Source organism: Helicoverpa armigera, chromosome 1, assembly GCF_030705265.1.
Source record: "Helicoverpa armigera isolate CAAS_96S chromosome 1, ASM3070526v1, whole genome shotgun sequence".
Taxonomy (NCBI): Eukaryota; Metazoa; Arthropoda; class Insecta; order Lepidoptera; family Noctuidae; genus Helicoverpa; species Helicoverpa armigera.
In genome coordinates this window covers 10,901,258-10,921,688 of record NC_087120.1, presented here as the reverse complement: position 1 = coordinate 10,921,688, position 20,431 = coordinate 10,901,258, and the positions used below count along the sequence as shown (strand labels likewise).

Genomic DNA, 20,431 nt, shown 5'->3' with positions numbered 1-20,431 from the left:
CACTTCTCGTGACCAAAAAGGCTGGCTATTACCTTGGACAAAGGTTAGCATGCCGATACAACCACGCAACCACGTAATGCTGCCAGCCTCTTGGGCACGTTTCCATCATACACAGCGACGTGGACGAATTCTTTTACGCTTTTTAGTTTTACTACTAGGCAAATTTTTAATTTTTATTGTAAATATTTCTCATGTGTTTGTTCTGTAAATATCTAGTCAAAGTTATAATTTAAAGAAAGTCTTCTTTCATCATATTTTCCCTTGATTCAAGTCCTTGCAAAACGCTGTAACTCGTGACCATAGATATATCTTTCCCCAGACCAACCTCGGCAATGTATCTAGTAAATTTTTCAATACTAATGTTAGCTACTAAACTACAGGCTCTGTTTTATTCTAATTTATTCTAAAGTTATTTTTTTTTCCTTGGTGCAGGTTCAGATAAAGGCCGCGGCACATTAGACGCGTTACTGTGCACAACGTACTGCCGCTCACAGCTGTACCTGTCACGTCAGCTGTCCCAGCTTCATCCAGAACTCACCATGCCTATGTTCTCAGGTAAGTCAATGTTCATTATACTGTACGTAAAGTAATAAATGTTGGAAAATAAATTTCAGGATGTTGATGTAGCCACATGACTTCAAAAACCCCCGTAAAAAAGTAATATAAGATCGTTTAATCACAAGATCCAAAAAAAATTCTAAACACACTAAAAAGCAAAAAAAACACATAGGTACGTTATCCTAGAAATCAGTGTCTTGTGGATGAAGCTATGTTTATTTTTCAACACCGACTTCTAGGCCGATGGACCTAGAAATAGTTATCTTTCGTCGGTTCTTTTTAAAGTTATTTCTAGTTTTTAGTGACTATATTAGTGGAAAGTTCTCATCAATACGGATATAATGAGCACAAAGGTACGAGGTACTTACTTAACATATACATATGTACCGTTGCGGAATTCCTTCAACTCTCTCGTCTCTATAATCAAGTGAGCTTTAAACCTTCACAGTTTTATAATATTATCAATCGTGGTGTAAGTTTTAAGTTTTTACCCAAAGCATGCATTAACTTTCAAAAGTTGTCCTCAATTTCTCAAGGTTTCCATCATCAGATCCTGGTCTGACGATGAGACTACCTGGGAGGATATCACCTATGAAACAAAAAAATACATATCGGTTCAGGCGCCCTTGAGAAATCGGTGAACATGAAAAAAGATCCTGACGAATTGAAAAACCTCCTCCTTTTTGGGAAGTCAGTTAATGTAATATCAACTAGTAGGTATATAATATCATGCTATCCATACAAATATACAAATCTACCGAGGGTGGCAAGGAATAAAACAAAAATATGTCTCTGATAAACAAAACTATTAGCATACAAGTATTCCTCTCAATTTACTGAACGATTTACCACTAACAGCGGATGTACCTTATTTAACCCTCCTGCTTGACTAGGGGTCTACTCGACTAACTCAACCAAATAAAAAATTGCAGAGACCGATGCACGGTACGACCACATAGACATAGACGACTTTTTTGCTGTCGACCTGTTGAATAAGTCGAGATTTTACATCGGATTTATTCACTTTGACGTCGATATGCCCACTATAATATGTTAACCGTACCGTCTTTCATTCTTAGTCATCATTATTTCCTCCACAATTGCACAAATAAAACCTTCGGTTTCTCCGAAAAAATCACCAGCCAGGCTCAGCCACAGCCTATAAGTCTATACCAGATAATGTAGACAAAAGAGCCATGAAACAAGTTTGCGCCATCCCACATACAAGGAGAGAGGAGCAGTTCCTTGTCAACCGCAAACACTTCCTGATAGGTCCGCCCTATGCCATACGTTTCTACAACCGAAATACTAAAGTAGGCTGAAGCGTATCATGCCTAAATAGCGCATTAAAGACCCCGCACTCAGTATTTCACACTAGGTGCATGCAGCGGCATCCGTGCACCAAGGTCTTGCTCGTTAAACTTGTCAAGACAAATAGTTAAACACGCCAATTGCTGACATTACAACGTCCGCCGCATGAGGGATTGCACTTCAATGATATGATTGCACTGAGTTTATGATACCAATCCACACCACGCTGTCGTACGTGTTTGCAGGATCACACCTTATATCTTATGTAACTCAACTCAAACATCAAAATACTATTTTGTATTTGAATTTGTCGCTAACAATCTAAGAGTCACCTTAATAGATCAAATTAATATTTGTTATGTTTCAATAATTTTGGCCAAGTCTAGCAAAATTTACAAAGATTAGTCTCAGTGCTCAAAAGGTATACCTATTCGAAAAAGATCTGGCGAGCCCGACCCACGTTGTGAGAATTATTCCGTTCCTGCAAAAAAAGAAAACCTATATTTCTATTTTTGTTTCATACCTTTAAGATTTCCATGAACTTCGGCTTACTGTAATGAGAGACGTCGACAACAACTATTCTAGGTTTCATTAATTCAGATTTTTCCATGAACGCTTATTAGAAAATATAATAATCCTGATTTATAAAAAAAAGTCTAGAACAAACTTCCCCATTTACCAGCTACATGGAATGAAGGTAAAAAAATATTGATTTCGTTCTCCCCTATATTGGCTGCTAGCTTCATGGTTGTAGTATAGGTGTAGGTAGGACTGCCGAAAATTAATACGGGAGAGCGACGCGTACTAACCATTCAGTAGCCAGAGCTGCCGCAAAATTATTTGAGTGAACCAAATTCGATGATGATTCATATATGAGTGAACAAGAAACGAAACAAAAAGTCACTTTTCTTTTAACTATGACCAAAGAAATAAGTAAACCTAAAATTATTACATCTTAAAATTTTAATCACATTATAAAGTTTATTAAGAAGCAGTTTGTGAATGCCGTTTGAAATTATCTTATACATTGCCCGAAGCCCAAACCCCTTAGACCTTGGGGAACCCTTAAACATATTTTGAACAGACCATTTTTTGCGAAGGTATATAGGGTGAGCACGAGCAATTTTTTCATTCCAAGTCTATTTAAAAAACAACTTGATGGAATTTTCTTTGTAACACGTCCTTGAAGTAATATTACATCGTAGAACACTTACGTTAATTTGATAAGAGTTGATTCTACTTATACAACTTATTTTTAAATATTGAGTGCCTCTACATATTTTGATGTGTCTGTGCTAAGAGGTGGAATTTCAACAAACGTTATTCAACACAATTTAGAAGAAACAGTAGTGCATTCAATCGAATTTCTTAAAAATGAATTATAATTATTAAAAATGTCTTTACTGGCTATAGTTCGTGTATGTATCGTAGATACAGTAGTCACAGTACCTAAATAAAGAAAATGGAATACCCTTTGTCAGTAGCATTGCAAATTGCAAGCAGCAGATTTTTCGTAGAAACGCGTACCACTAGCAGTCCAACAATTTTTTATTCTGCTCTTTGCTTTACAGAGCATCGTACATCGTCAGGTACGGGCTTGCATATTGGGTATCGTATAAACCGCGCGTCCAATATTTGTTATTTTTTCTATGTGTCTTTCATTTTAGTTTTGCCTTCATATGTCGCTCCACAGGAAGCAAAAAACAAAATCAGACTCGACAGAAGCCGATATCAATTTTGACATGTAATAAACTTTATTGCAAAAATCTACTTTTTGAACAGCTCAAATCCGGAAAACTGTGTTGATCAATAATCTATCTATACTAGTACGAATATGTAGAGAGGTAGTCTCCGAAAACTACTGAAACGATTTGAAACATTTCACGGTTTGGAAGTATTATCGCGAATAACATAGGCTATATTTTTTCGGGGAACGCAAGAAGTTCTTCGAAACTGCGGGAACAGCTAGTAACTAATAACCATGAAGCTTAAAGGTTGCTATGATCGATTTTAATATGTGTGCAGAGATTACGGCAAGGTTCCAGACGGCTCGGACAGAAGTCCGTCAACTCCTGTTACAATACCTACTGCCGTGGCTCGTCAATATTGAGCTTGTGGACCCCAACGTGCCACCGGCGAACCCGCTCTCCTATATACAGGTAATACTAAGAATAATTCAATTGTTTTTACACCTTTTGAGGACTTAATCATCCTATTGTTCGTCTAATTCAAATATTCACTGTAGGCTATTTCGTCAGCGGTTCTTCATTCAGACTACGACACGAAGCCATGATATAATAACGAACTCATCGTTTAATAAATCCTCTAGAAAATCAGCTCAGACATATTTAAAAGAAACACAATTTATTGTCCCGTTATGTCAAAAGTATTGGTTTCAATTCGTTTGGTTACAGACTTTTGCTAAAGTCGTAAATGTTTTTTTTCAAAGTTGTTAATTTTCGCAGTACTACGCGGCAGAAGCTGGCCGCAGCGGCCGACGGGAAGGGCTAGGTTCCGCTGAAGCTACAGAGATGGTCCTCAACAATCTATTCTATATAACTGCCAAGGTAAAGCAACCTTTTGATGAGAGCAAAAACTACATTGAAGCATAGCATGCCAGCAGTGCGTTTATACTTGTAATATTTGTAATATACATGGTCAGTTAGAAGCGCAAGGTCGGTGCGATTTAGAGCAAAGGGGTGTAATATGTCTCGAGTTTGAGGCGGCACGCCTATGTTTGCGCCATCGCTCACCGTGGAGGGCGCGACCTTGGGGCCGCCGGCCTACGCACACCACGCGTGTAACAGCGCCTATCCAAACACATTATTACCTATACCACTTTCGATTCACTACGGCGACGGCCAATTCATCGAAACTAACCCATATGGTCACATCAAAATTGACAGCTATGTTCTAGTTGCTTTACTCTTTAACATATTGTATGTACAGTTCTCCGACAAACACCCCAAAGAGATTGAGGAGTTGTGGTCGACGCTGTGCGCTTGCTGGCCCAACAATCTCAAAGTCATCATTCGCTACCTCATCATCGTGTCGGGCATGGCGCCCAACGAGCTGCTGCCCTATGTGAGTACCATATTTTATGACAATCCAATACCATCTCAGCCCTAGGGATCCACTGCTGAACTGGTTGGAAACGTCCCACACAAATGAGCGGTAACAAGGATGTATAGCCTTCTCACACGGGAAACTACGAAAACGTTATGGAAACAGCACTATCCTTACTGTAATAATCAATAGAAACATAAAACATGACGCGAGATTTGAGTAGTAAATTTTCGATATTTTAATAATAATGATGGAGTGTCAGTGAAAAAATGCTCTCGCTGCGTTTCGCATTATTTTATATACGTGCACTAACTACAGGCTAAGCTTATTTAGAATACGGTAGTTTTTCATTAACAAACAACGCGGGTGCGATCGGAAACCAGAATCAAAACAAACAGCCAGCAGCGGTGCTTTGCCTGCTGCGTGTGAAATAATTACGCCTAAAACATACATGGCGCATAGGTAGATAGCGTTAAAGCTAATACAAATAGGGGGGAGGACTCGTTTTATTTTGCACCTACCACTGTTCAATATTGCAACTTTCAATAAAAATGTCCAGTGATCGACGATAATATTGAATTCAATTTAAAACTAACACAATTCCTGAAGGCTCCTTGCAGGCTCATTAATTAAGAAAAAAACTTACATGCTTTTCGGTTGCCCTAGGAATTTTCTTATCCATGTATTTTTTCGAATTAAGTAATTTACTATGATTAAAAATAAACCTGTTCCGCTACCAACCTATGTGATTTATTCTGCCTTTACAGCCGAACATACTGAATGTCAAGTGGCTTACAGAAGCTTAGTTACAATCACAGCAATGATGTAGCGCCAATTAATACCTGTAGTGTCCTATTACGCCGCGCTGATACGTGCCTCGTGCAATTAGTCCCCCCTATTTGAAGTTTGTAAAATAGCCCCTTTTCACCCAATTTGTGTTTTGTTAAATGTCCTAAATATAAGGACGATAAATAAAAAAATTGTATTACAATAGGCAAAAAGTGCAATTAGAAAACTATTGAAATTCCATATTGTTTCTTTTCAAGAGCTTTGCCCTGTAGGCAAGTTTTCTGGATCCCGCACCAAAACCAAAGGGTATTAATGACAAGTCTCTTCTAACTTGGCAAAAGCAAAGCTAACAAAAATAATCCCTCTGATGGGCACCTACATTTTCGACGCAACAGATTGCCTGGCATTTGATCCCTATGTGGAGACTTTCCACTTCATTATCAAAGCCCACGTATCTTGGATTCTCCGGCGACATCGACAAGCGGATGATTTTCACAGCCCCGTATTGAAAAGAAGGCTTAAATCAAATCGATGCTCTCGCTTGTCTCTTGTTAACAATAGCAACACCAATTAAGTACGATTATTTGACATGGAATAGGTATCATATTCTGCGGAGGAAAACAACTTATTGGTCTCGAATTGCATTGTTATATGCAGTTCGTTCAGGCGTATTATGTAATTTTAAAATAGGTAATCTTTTATGTGGGTGTTACAAAAACACCCGTAAATTTTGTCTTCGACTTCATTACAATTATATCAGCAGTATTTTTTTCCAGTGCTTGGAAGTCATTTGAGTGTCCCAATTTTGGCTCCAAATTGCAAAAGATTCTCCATATTATCTTTCCGAGATTGCACTGAGATGTTGTCGTCAGATGCATATGAGAGTAATGGGAAGTTCATACGCCTACAACAACCCTTCTCGAAGCGCGTCGTTCCTATAAAACTTTCATTCCTTTACAAGTTACATTCCATATATTGTATTAGAAATACTGTTATTGATAAATAGAAGAGAGACATGTAAAATAAGTATAATGACTGCTCAAGGCGAAACGCGTGGTGCTGTACCTGGCACGCTCACGACCAGAGAGGCTTCTCGACGAGATGATGACAGAACTCCAAACCGTGGAGACGCTGAACTGTCTCATCGAACGCACTGAGACGCCACCCTTCTATCGGCTGACGTCCATGAGGAAAGCCACCTCGGGACATAGCGATGGGCCCTGTACCGGGTCGCAGGTAAGAAAATAAACTTTGAGAATGATTTTGCCGAATATCTCTTATGTTTTTAATAATTGTCAAGTGTTTACGGAAATATTATTCCATTTCCTATAATTGTAGCTACTCAAAACATATTAAGGAAAAGATTATGCCCATGCCGTGTTTTTTTTCTTTAATTTCATTGTTTTTCGAATATTCCTTGTAACTATAACGGCTCCATCCAGGACGCTACGGGCAGAACTGGGGAGCTGGCACCCGTCGAAAAAGGCACTATACACACAAAGAGGCACAGTGGTGAAGACCCTGCTAAAGCCAGGTATGTCATTAAAATTATATGGGTACATTAATTTTCTTGTAAGAAACTTAGATTGTTTTCTCTACCATCTATCATCTCAATTGTGCGTACATTTGTAGGCTGTGTTTTGTGTTACATACGTGTTTTTTTACTGCACGATTTAGAAAGAAACTGTAAAAAGAAGATTGTGTCTTCAATTCAAAAATGGTCCTGGAGGCACTAACGGATTGGCCAAAATAAAACAATTGCGCGACGGCTACACCGGTAGCAATTTTGCAAAAAAAGAGGCTGACGAACATATCGGACATATGGACTATGTCCGATATGATCCTAGCGGATTGATTACTTTCCGGGACTCTGAAAATACTACTAAATTCTGGTTTATTCGTACTACTATAGATACTGTAAGGCCCTCGTTCGGACTACAAAGAGAGCTTTCACGAGGCCCGCGCGACCGTGCCGTGATTTTCACATTTTTGCTTTACATAAAACAGCAGCCGTGTACCTACCTACACGTGAAAAAGGCCTGCAAGTACAATTGGATTAAAGGCAAAATGTTATGTTGGCCAGTGTAATGCTTGGTATACCAGACGAAATGCCGGGCTAGAGAGGGTCAAAAGTAAAACAAACAAAATGTTTGCATCGTAGAAGCTCTGCTCGAACATTTTCCACAAATTAAACTTTAATGATTGGAATGCCTAGGCAATCAAAGAAACGGCTGTATAAAATAGTCTTTCTGCAAAAATACAGAGTTTTTATTCAGCAACAAGCAACAGGTAGTCATTTGTTTTGTTCTTTTTGAGCCCTTCTAGCGAACAGGGTTTATTAGAAGCGTTTCGGGATTTTTGTTCTTTGTGATAGATTCTGTTCTGCATAGTCACTATAAAATTTCGTGGAAGCCGTACTGCAAAGGGAAGAAGAGTTCCATCTGTCAAGATACTTATTTTTACTGTATGATGCTACTAGGTATTGTATCTCATTTATTTTTTGCGTAATCTCTTTGAAGCTTTACTTGGACTTTCTCAAGAATTCCGGATCAACTCATTTTAGAGGACAGGCAGAATCTACGCATAGATCGGCAACTTACACTAGACGCCTTATGTGGCATCCTAACCTTCCCATACGCGTTGTAAATCACGGGCACACATACCTACTTCACAGCAGTAGAAAGAGTCGGATTGTTTACACAGGGCGTGATTGCTTTAGGTATAAGTGATAACGGGGACGGTGCTACATCACACTGACTCGCCCTCCGCGGTAAGTGATTAGTCCCTCGGCCTTGTTGTATGTACATTGTACCCACTTATTTTTATATGTTGCCAAACACACGTGTGTTGCCGCGGTCCCTTCTGGTCTTGCCAGGTATGTTGCGCATTGTAAGACTGATAACTCACAAACTATTCATAAACGTTTTAGGAAGAACCGAACAACAACTAAATGCTCTGAGGAAATGTGAACGTGTTTATTTTATTTATTTATTGTCTAGATTGACTATTGATGAGTTTTTTTGCGAATTGAGAACCTCCTTGGAATGTCGGTCAAAAAGTCTTAGACCACTTCACGTTGGGACAAGCGTGTTTCTGCTTCGTTATCAAACACAAAATGAAATGCTTAAGAATGTTCAAGTAGTCTGGTTTATTTTTATTGTAGGCCAATTATCATAATATATTTTTCTTTTTTTTACAAAGAAGTTGTTTTCCATTCTGGAACCTACCATTGTAAGAAACTTGAAAAATGTTGCCAAGAGCGCTCCCCACGCAGGCACGTGCCCGCAGTATTATTTAGTTTTCCTCGAATGTCCACTGACATAGACAATAGGTTATAACCAACATCACTAACAATTTACTTACATTGTTTATATTTACAAGAATTTTTCTGTTATGTTACACGCATGAGTATGAATATAAATTGAGTAACAGGATTATTGGGCGAAACAAAGCAATTGCGGACGTATTGTTAGCCGCTACTGCACTCGGAACTCCAACGCACTTTGATGAATACTGTTTGTTACGGCTGCTATCCTGTTTTAGTCTATTCATCATGTAAATTTCCATATACATGACACCCGATGTATTTTCGGCTTCGGCAAAACTTTGTTAATTTGACAACCGTTGTATGTAACCGACTTCCCCAAAAAGTAGGTTCTCAATTCGGCTTCTCAAAGTAGTCAACGCACCCTGATAATGTTCTTTGCAGGCTCTTTACGAAAGAAAATAAGTAATTATTAACACAACAGATCAAAATTAGAAGTTACTTAACAATCAGAGGTGTCCTTATTTTTTAGGGTTTAGTTATTATTTTTTAGGGTTCCCTACCTAAAAGGTAAAACGGGACCCTATTGTTTTCGCTCCTCTGTCCGTCCGTCAGTCACCAGGCTGTATCTCGTGATCCGTGATAGTTAGAGAGTGGAAATTTCACAGATGATGTATTTCTGTTGCCGCTATAACAACAAATACTAAAAACTAGAATAAAATGAATATTTTGGGGGGCTCCCAAACAACAAACGTGATTTTTTTACTCATTTTTGCTCGATATCGATAACAGCAACAGGTAGATACTTGAAATATTCACAGAATATGGAATGTATTATAATTATGGAACGTTTTATAAGTAATAGTACGGAACCCTTCGTGCGCGAGTCCGATTCGCACTTGGCCGGTTTTTTAGAGGTTTGATCGAATATGTTTTACGCGAACTTATGGTTCGTGTATCGTACAACGTACTTATCCCCAAAATAGGGACGGCGACAAGAGCAGGTATACAAAAATTCTAACAAACAAAAGGAAAAGTTAATATTTTCACAAAAAGAAATCCGAATCGACAACCATTTTTTGAAATCTTATAAGAAAAATAACAGTTGCCTTTTAATGTCCAGAGAATATCGGTAATTTAGCGAAACACTCCATAAATAATTTGTAACTTTTTTTTTAAATAATAATTTAGAATAAACTTCCTTATTCGTGACTTTACAAAAAGTTAAATCTGCTTTAACTTACCTCAGTACTGGCCGTCCGCGCTTGATGAGATTTAGATCTTATCTTCGGTCACAAAACACAATAATGCCACTTTTACAAATAACAGCTCACTATCACTCCACAATAATTTTCGGTACCGGGTTTAAAACTAAATTTCCCAAACGGACACGCAGCGTGAGTGCATGCAAGCCGTGACGTCACGGCGCAGCTTCCCTGAACACTGAAGCCCGGCCAGCTACAGCGACAGAGATTCGTGTCAATGAACTTCACATATCTCTCAAAAGCACTGAAAATGGGGATTTCAGAGCAAAATGAAGTTGGATTATGAGGAATATGGAAAATGCAACTAAAAAAATATTCCTATCCCTTCAAGAGATAATGACAGAAAATAATTATAATCAATCATATTAGAAAAATAAAGTAATTAGTCCGTCTTTTAATTACCCAAAAATAATGGACACGCATTTTTTATTTTCCCTTACAAACAAATAACAGCGATAATACAACACGTTAAAATTTTGCGTTACGTCACTTCTAAGTACACATTTTCACATAAATGTGACGTCATGAGCCCACTTTCCATCTATGTTGCGTTATATCTTATTAAATTATTAATGTTTTGTAATAAAAAATACGTGTCCAATATTTTTGGCCAATCTAAAATGTGAACTAATTAGAATCACTATTTTTTTACCCTCTCGTCATGTAGAAAAAAACTTGAGACATAAAAGTCAACACAATAGCCACGAGATTTTCCGCCCCAGACACACATCAATTATTTCATTGAATACATCTATTTCTTCGGGCTACGGAGCATTTCACGAGGAGAGCGAGTCTACGATGTTCTTACAACATTTCTATTACAATTGTTTCTTACGCTTGCCTTGTGCCTTGTATACCTACTTAAATATGTTTTTTTTAATATGATAATTCTTTTCGCAGCGGTGCCAAAGCACCTGAGACCCCTAACGCAAGGGCTCAAGATAAACGTTCTTCTGCCCCGCCGTGTTCAACACCACCAGCTGATGAGGAACCGCCTCCACCTTCAGACGGGGACGCTACACCGGTAAGTGTTTAAAGGCTAGTTGAAAAACATCGTATAAGGATATTGAAGCTAAAGTACCCTTTTTATTGAGGTATCACTCTTTGACAGACTAGAGGAGCATGCACAAAGATTAGGTGCTCTTGGGCTCTTGGTTGCTCATCACTCATTTTATCTGCCTAGCCTTTTCCCAATTATATTGGGGTCGTCTTCCAGTCTAATCGGATGCAGCTAAGAACTATGCTGTTCTACATGGAGTGACTGCCTATCTGACCTACACAGCCCAGTTACCCGATGGCCCCGTGATAAGACTGATTTTCAAGGACTTCCAAAGATGTTCAAAGGACAGCCTCAGCCTCCTGATTACTCATCACTACCAAACAAATAAAATATTTCATATTCACCGTTTATGTGTTTCTATACAAATGTTTTATCGCTGTATTGTAGACGGGCATGTGCCCGGAGGCAGGGCTGGTGCCTCCCGCAGGCAGCGCGCCGGCCACGCCGAACGACGCTCGCATGGACGTGCCTCAGCCACGGCCGCTGCCCATGCCGGAATACGGAGGGTTCTTCGCGCTGCTCACCGAGTACTTGCCCGACACCAGCCAACCTATCTCCGGCTTCCATCGGTATGAACTATGAACTTATATTCTTAAGACATTATAGCGCACATAGACGTGCCTCAGCCGCGGCCGCTGCCCATGCCCGAATACGGAGGGTTCTTCGCACTTCTGACCGAATACTTGCCAGACACCAGCCAACCTATCTCGGGCTTCCATCGGTATGAATCTACCTATATTATTACGTCTAATTACACCTACAAAATTCGTAAATTCATTTAATATAAACAGACGAAGCGCGATATTTCCTTGTTATCTCAGTATTTTCGAGGATGCTATAAAATGTTCTTAGATCCCTTGCTTCTTGTAAAAAGCACTGGAACGAGCAAACAATAGCAGAGAGTGCTAACCAAACGTCTTGCAAAAATGCACGAATAGGGTATTTTAGTCTAGATGAGAAAAAAATTAAAAGTGTATTACAATGATTGTTTAGAGGAAAAGCAATCGGGAAATGTTAGTTTCACTTCGTAAGGTACATAAATATATTTTTTATTGCAGTTTAAAGTTTTTAGGTTTTTTTATCTGTCTTTGAACACTACGAAATGTCGCCGCCATGCTAATGACGTCATTACGGAAGTAAACAAAAGTGTCAGTGATTTTATAACCTCTAAATATTATCCACATTTCCCAAAGTATTGATTCTTGAAGTAGTTAACCTATCATTAAAGAGTATATTTCATTAGATAGGTAATGTTAATACAGTTACTTACATCAAAGTGATCTTCACAAAAGTATAAACGAGATTTATCTGATAACAGTCCGGGATCTCATCTCGCAACTTTTAACCAAGTGTTTCTCATATTTATATCCACTGGTACTTGAATCCATAATTTGTCAGGTGTTTTTACACTAGTGTTCTCACATTCAGAAACAACACACCAACGATACGGAGCATAATTACTCATTATTAAAATTTTCAATACATATCAAAATATGTATTACTGACAGCTGTAGTTTGTTTATTAACGTAATGACGTCATGACCAAAAAACAATCATGGCGTCCGTTGTGTGCCGCGTTTTCGCGAAATACGCGCGAAATTTGAAATTATGATAAAACAATTAATTTATATTCGTACATAACGTGAGAAAAAAAAATATTTTTAATTTTTTAGAGATATATTAAGACTAAAGAATTTATTTAAGATATATTTCAAAAATGCATGTAATACCCTATTCGAGTACTTCGTTCTTATTTTACTCATTCATCTCTAGTTGTAAAGAAGAAAGAAACTCTTGTGATAGCTCTACTCATTTGTTCATGTAGTCTCTCATCATCAGCCTATCGCAGTCCACTGCTGGACATAGGCCTCTCCAAGTGCACGCCACTGAGATCGATTTTCGGCTACTCGCATCCAGCTCCTGCCAGCCATGTAGTCTCTAACTGTAACAAATGTTCTCGTGCATATTTTTTTTCATGACCGTAAATATTATGTGTTCAGATGCAACGTTGCTGTGATGCTACTCTGTGACGTGGTGCTGGACGGCGTCGAGCTCGACTGGTCTATTCACGTGCCGCTCATGCTACACATTGTATTCCTCGGAATGGACCATACCAGGTAAAGGATAACTTAAGATTTCTTTTCACAACAGTGCCGGGGAAACTACCTCCCGCACCAGAACAAAATATACCGTATGTTACTCGGGGATAGTCCAGCTTCCCAACAGTGAAACAATTTTTCAAATCAGTCCAGTACTCTCGGAGCCTTTACAGGTTTCAAGGAAACAAAATAATGTTTTCTCTTTATTATATTAGTATAGATAAATTCGTAAAGAGGTTTTGACATATTTCATCATTTCCTTTACATACGAGGGTTGAACTCACAACGAAAAGCCAATGACCATTTTTCAGTCATAAAACTTACAACTTATAACTTGTCTAGGTGGATAGTTCACCAGCATTGCCGGCAGCTACTCCTCAATCTCCTAGTAGCAGTTGCAGCACACCACGATCACCTCACGGTAGCGCGGGTGTTGCTCGCCAGTCGCTCCCATCAACTAGGACTGGGAGTTCCACCGCCAGCTCTGCCGCTTGTACCACACAACTTTACCGGTAATTATACTTACTTCAGAATTATATTCGAGTTAAGATTTTGTGACTTTAATGAGATGGATAATAAGAAGCGCTCAATGACGTTTGTAATAGTTAGCAGTGCACTGAAAAGTGCTGTTAATGAAGGAGTGTAGAAATAACTAGTTAATTAATTTTATTTTATTACTTGCCATTGCATTACAAAACAAGACACTTTGTCCACTCCACAATCGAAACAATAAACAAAATTAGGTTTATATGTATATAAACTGTTTTGCTTTATTTGGAATACACTATTCTACCTTCATCTTTATTTGGTTGATCAACAGAACCAGACGCAGCTTTTGACAGCCACCCGCAATGTGCGCACTCACCGCGATCTCACGCACGTTCCTTGAGCTCCGACCCTCAAGTGACTCCCGAAGGTATTTTATATCATTTAGTTGGATGAAACCTGACTGCTAATTCCAAATTTTACAAGTAAACGTTCTCGATACATAACTATAACTCGATTCAACTAAAGACTCACTTGTTTTTGATATTTCCCTTTCATTGGACAGAGTTAGAGTGACAGCGTTCATAGCAAGACCAAAAGCCGATGACAGCTTATCTAAAAAGTTTTAGAAGCAATATTATAATTTACGTATCGATAACGTTAACTTGCAAAACTTAGAATCATCGCTCTGTTCCTAATAGTGTACATTTTTTTTAAACAAGAAAAGGTGGTACATAACTTCAATATTTTCGTAGGTGAATGTGACAACTACCCATCACTCCCGGTCATAGTGACAGGCGAGGCGGACGCGGAACCACCGGCGCAAGAAACGGCAGCCGAGGCTGAGTCTACTGAGTTACCGATAGCTGATGTCATCAAGTCATTGGTGCACTTCCTCGCTAACAGACCCTTGCTGATGCCGCTGTGGCAGTATGAAGATATCACTGCTAAAGGTACGCATTGTATGTAATGTTTCTTATCTGAAATCTCTTTATAATTGCCTTTATGATAAAATAGAAAATTAGGAGCTTCATGTAATTTTCTTATTGTGACAAACTTTTCCTTAAATTTATAGTGAGCTGGCCACAAAAAGGCCTGTCTTAAGACGACTCTTCGTTTCATACCGAACGCAACGACAAATCGATCGAGTGCATCGTTTACGATTTTATCTTACGCGATCGATTCGAAGTTACAGATCGAAGCGTACACTAGTCATAATATGGAGTTATATATGAATATATGAGATCAACTTTTTGCTGCCGTACAATTAGTATGACGTTCATAGGAGCCTGCGAAGCCCTATTTGAATTAAAACATTTGACTTTAACTGGGCTTTTAATGTACTGTGAAATAAATAATCATACTAAAGAATCCTCTGTCACCACAGTATGGACACTACGCAGCTGCCAGCAGATGGCGACACTCCTGCGTCACGTATTGCGCGTGTTCCGCGAGTCTTTGCCGCACGCGCTCATCTCCGAGCGCTGGGCTCAGACGGCGTTACAACTCGGCCTCTCGTGCCCTTCGAGACATTACGCCGGAAGATCGCTACAGGTACTTGAAGCATCTACATAATTTTTTATCCAAAGAATTTGTGACCATTTTTTGAGGATAATTTTATATGAAGGGTGGGCGTTTTGGGGGCTGTCTATATTTTTTTTTTAATTTGATGTTTAAAACGTGTTAAAAACGTCCAAAGTTTCGCCACAATTTAATTGATATCGAATTCGATAAGTTACGCATGGAAATCATGCTTACATTTATGAAAAAAAATATATGTTTTTGAGAATACATTTCCAAGTAAACAGAAGTCTTCAAATAATCATGAATTGCTGTTAATTCAAATGCTAAATAAGTAACCAATATCATGAGATAATGTGGACTTGTCTTCCGTTTAACATCCTTCTATCTACTTCTTATTGCAGGTGTTTCGCTTCATAGGCGTGGCCATGACAGGCCGCATGGTGTCCGATATCTTATCCCGCCTAGTCGAGACGGTCGCCGAACAAGGCGAAGACATGCAAGGCTACGTCACCGAGTTGCTTCTCACGCTCGAAGCCGCTGTGGACTCGCTCGAGTCCAACTTCAGGCCTTTGGACTATATGAGGGACATTTTCAAGTCAACACCCAATCTCAATAATAAGGACGGTGGTCAACCAACCAATGGAAGTCCTTATACTGCGGGTGAGTTTAACTTTATCGTGTATTTTTTATCTCTTACACTTGGAAAAAGACCATAAAACCAGAACATATACACTAAAGCCATCTAGATTCTTTTATATCACTTTACTAACTAAAACCATGGATACTCTTAATTCATCATGGTAGATGATGAATTAAGATTACAATTAAACAATATTTTCATGCCACATAAGGCGGAATATAGTTTGAACTGTTAACCACTGTTGAAACTGTACCTATGTTCTATGCAAAAAAAAGTTTCTTTCCTTCTTTATACATACGAGTATATTGCTTGAAAAATATGTTATTTATACACAGGCAAACGATCTCCGGGAGTGTGCGTGGGCTGTGTGACGAATCACACGCGGAGCACGAGTTACTCGGTGTCCTACTGTCTGCGGAAGAACAACGCGCCACCGCCCAACACTGACAAGCAGCAACACGGTAACTTTTATCCCTTAAACAAGTACCCTACACGCTTTTCCGATATAAAACTGCCAAAATTTATCAAAATCCATCGTTATCATCCGAGCGTTTCTCTAAAGCAAACTATGTTGGGGTCGGCTTCCAGTCTAAACGGATGCAGCTGAATAACAGCGCTTTTACAAGGAGCGACTGCCCTCGTAAAAATTAAATTAGAGTTATCAAATACCATTAGGTAGTTTTTTCTTAAAAAAAGAACTTCTTACATATATCGAAACTTTCACATTTATTATAAATATTACACGGTAGTTTCCAGACTCTTTGAATAAGATTTTGCACTAAATATACAATATTACCCAAAAAAAAATATTTTCCGAACATAACATTATTAAAATTGGTCGTGTTATGAAGCGGTAATAAGGAAAGATTATCTTTTAAATCAACCTTCGTGTGATGCTAATCTACGTTTTGACAGTTCTCAATTTGTTTCTTCTTTGATACAATGTTGATTTTGATAATAATGTTTTTCATTATTATTTCTCCCAGCTGAACGGGCTCGTCCGTGCAGTGAAGCGGCGAAAGGCGTTTGTTCGAACCTGTGCCGGTCACGATCAGCTCAATCCCTCAAGTTGCTGGGCGATAGCGCTACACAGGTACTTATCAATTCAACCTGATATTTCCAGATCTTTAGGGTAGCAGTAAACCACGAAAACAACATATTGGGAAACATCGACTGCATGTAAGATTAATTGATTTTGAGACGAAAACCAACTAATCTATGTTTTCCTCTAGCTTAAATTGCGTATTTCACATACTGATTTTCTTCCATCAAATTAATAATGTTTTTCTTTGCTTTGCATGTAACATAGCTGTCAGGCTCAATATCGACATTTCTTAAAATGTAACCAGATTAGAATGGCAGATATTTATAAAATCAAAGGCTTATATATAGAGACGCCTTATCATGATACTAGCTTTAGCTCGCGATAAATATAAAATACGTGTGTAAAATAAACAACTAACGTTAATCTAATATTGTTTTGTGCAAGCTCCCCGGTGCGTTGTTGCAGGACGACAAGCTAACTATACTAGCTACGCTGTTCTGGGTGGGGGCGTCGCTCTTAGAGTCTGACTATGAGCACGAGTTCTTACTGGGCGTCAGACTGTTGGCGCGAGTCATGTCGAGGTTGCCCCTTGACCGGCCTGACGCGAGGGAACGATTGGATCGAACTCAAGCGCATACCTCGCCTTCTCTACACGCGTTGCTGCTCAAGGTAATACTTAAATAAGTTATATGCATGTTTTCGTGAAATACAGATACGAGATTCACTTGAGGTAGCATTTCAAGCCGGTGGTACTATTTTAAAGCCATATTTTTAAAAGCACCGTGATAGAACAATAAACAGTTTCATAGATAAGAATATTTTGTCTAAGAATTAAAAGAAATGCCTCTATAAGTATTTCCTGTAAGCTCTTATTTTCTAAGCCTTTCCTGAACACAGACTTATTTAATCTTATCGATTGTTTGTCCTACGAAACGTTTTATCACAATTTTTTTTCTGCTCCGTATCTAAACATTTTACCATGCATAGATTACAAAATATATCCTTTCAAATAACCAACCGAATTTTAACTCCACCCAACAGGGCTGCACACACCCCAACACTTACGAACCTGTAGTCGGAGTGTTGGTAGACATGATACCTCTACTGGAGTTACCGGTTATCGACCCCACGCAGTCTCTCGCCTTCCCCATGACAGTGGTAGCATTACTGCCGTACATGTTACTGCACTACGAAGATGCGAACGAACTGTGTGTACGCGCGGCCTGTCATATCGCTCAGGTAAGCAAAGCTTTATATGTACTTTCCACTAGTAAGTCTCAACTTTTTCGTAAAACAACTATTTAATTTGAAGATTCGTAGTACAGTGTTGTTGATAAAAAACGTTTATGTTGTCGGCGAAAATGGACCTAATTTTAATTGAAACACGATACTATTATAACATGGTTTTTACAGTTCACATGTCAAAAATAACAGTAAAGCAATTTGCTTATTGATATTCTTTGATTGATCCTAAATGGGTGAAAAAAAAAACAAACAAAAAACTTGCGCACTATCTACATTTGTCCACTTATGTCTGTATGCCTCATCTAACTTGTCCTCGATACATATTTCTCACTCGTTTTATCCAATCAGTTCACAGCAGAGAAGAGCAAGAAGCTAGAGAATCTCGGCACAGTGATGACGCTGTACTCGCGGCGTACATTCAGCAAGGAGAGCTTCCAGTGGACCAAGTGCGTGGTCAAGTACCTCTGGGATACCTACTCGCATCTCTCGCAGCAGATGTTGGCGTTCCTTGTTGAGGTCTTAGAAAAGGTATGATGAAGTGTTTAAAATTAAATTATCATTTATTTTAGGAAATTGTTCCAATTAACAATTATATACCAAATATTCTGCATAAGAAAAAACATTTTTGTAACAACGCATAGCCAATCCGAAATTAAATTTATACAGAGCGATGAATACGTTTCATTGAACTATACAGTTTCTATTTGAATATCACAACATCGCCTTGGTTATATAGCAGAAATAACTAAACTTTAAATAGACAGCGAATAGAGAATATACAGTCATGGACACATAATTAAAGACAGCCCCCGACTCGAAGTGAAATAAATAGTTATGGTACTGACATGAGCTTAAGCACGGTATAAACTGTAGTGTAATAATTATTAAAACAAACATTACATTGTGTTCTTTAAATTAAGGACAAAAAATATTTTCTTTCTTTAATACTTTAGATATAAAGCTCTATGGGAAATGAACACTAACTTTTGTAGCTGATACTTGGCTGGTCAGCTAATTAAAGACAGTTAAAGCCCAGTTAAGAAAAAAAAACGAAAGATACAAATTGTTGCCATACTTTTTTTTAGAAGTGAGTAAAATACTTATGAAAACTCGAATTAGGTAATAATTTAGGTTTATTTCATTAAAAATTTTCATTTTAGTCCTATCAATAAGACTAGAACAAAAATTCTGGTAAGTAAAATGTTTTAGGCTTTTTAATATTATATTTTGACATACGGATTTATTCATACCACTTGATCTATAGTAAGGACATGGTAATAAATTTATTATTAAAGATTTCTTATCAATGGCACTAAAAAAGGCATGGTTTGAGAACAACTCAAAACCGACCCCAAGGAAAACTTGTCCGCAAACAGACTTTAAGGCGGTGCTATAGGCAAATAGTGAACCATTTACATGATTCGGTACTGGTTTTTTTGGGAGTCATCTGATGCTAAAAGGACGACAATTGTGTCTGCAGAACTTTTAGACTACAACCAGGTCAGGAAAAGCTGTAAGGCATGGATATCGGAAGATTCCACTTTTAGAAAAGCACCGCGTGTCCATACTGTAGTTGGCTATTTCTATCAAATGTGAACAAGTGTTCAAAAATGTATTTTTTTTTCTCATTAAACAAAGGGATACGAATAATCCTAAAATAATGTATCGAAATTAGTCGCCTCCAAAACATGAGATGGAACCAAAATACACTAAGAAAGTTCTCAAACATAGGAGGTGAAAAAGTAATAGTGTGGGGCTTCTCTCCACTACTTGGTGTGGTGATCTTTTAGAAAGATATTATTAAAAATAGGCGAATTCAAGTACTATAATATTTTAGAAATAGCATTTTGTTATATGCTAAGCATAATTTACCGGTCCTTAGCGCTTTCCAAATTAGAAAAGTTCTGAAAAACACTGTAAGAGTAGTAAAATGGAAACTCTTTGATCGAGCAACTTATGACGGTTTTGGTTTGGCCCATCGCAAATTTAATAGAAAAAAAACTGGTGATCGGCCAGAAAACAATGGCGATAAGTCATACATGAAACATTGATGAATTTTACACAGATTTTTATGAAGC

The 20,431-nt window shown here is 38.3% G+C and overlaps 1 protein-coding gene across 9 annotated transcripts in view; it reads left to right on the top strand.

Annotated features, from left to right (window-relative positions):
* LOC110379381 (protein furry) overlaps positions 1–20,431 on the top strand; it is an 85,205-nt gene that overhangs the window by 47,040 nt on the left and 17,734 nt on the right. For 5 of the 9 annotated variants that reach the window (XM_064035219.1, XM_064035231.1, XM_064035224.1 and 2 more), the window contains 19 exons: positions 433–555; positions 3,895–4,028; positions 4,335–4,436; positions 4,819–4,953; positions 6,769–6,960; positions 7,167–7,258; positions 11,155–11,278; positions 11,702–11,883; positions 13,315–13,431; positions 13,756–13,925; positions 14,234–14,329; positions 14,655–14,861; positions 15,287–15,453; positions 15,825–16,083; positions 16,399–16,524; positions 17,050–17,156; positions 17,553–17,777; positions 18,150–18,347; positions 18,702–18,881. In XM_064035219.1, coding sequence (XP_063891289.1) covers positions 433–555; positions 3,895–4,028; positions 4,335–4,436; positions 4,819–4,953; positions 6,769–6,960; positions 7,167–7,258; positions 11,155–11,278; positions 11,702–11,883; positions 13,315–13,431; positions 13,756–13,925; positions 14,234–14,329; positions 14,655–14,861; positions 15,287–15,453; positions 15,825–16,083; positions 16,399–16,524; positions 17,050–17,156; positions 17,553–17,777; positions 18,150–18,347; positions 18,702–18,881 — 2,936 coding nt within the window. The remainder of the gene's footprint in view (positions 1–432; positions 556–3,894; positions 4,029–4,334; positions 4,437–4,818; positions 4,954–6,768; positions 6,961–7,166; positions 7,259–11,154; positions 11,279–11,701; positions 11,884–13,314; positions 13,432–13,755; positions 13,926–14,233; positions 14,330–14,654; positions 14,862–15,286; positions 15,454–15,824; positions 16,084–16,398; positions 16,525–17,049; positions 17,157–17,552; positions 17,778–18,149; positions 18,348–18,701; positions 18,882–20,431) is intronic. The other 4 variants (XM_064035234.1, XM_064035233.1, XM_064035228.1 and 1 more) reach the window with 3 other exon arrangements.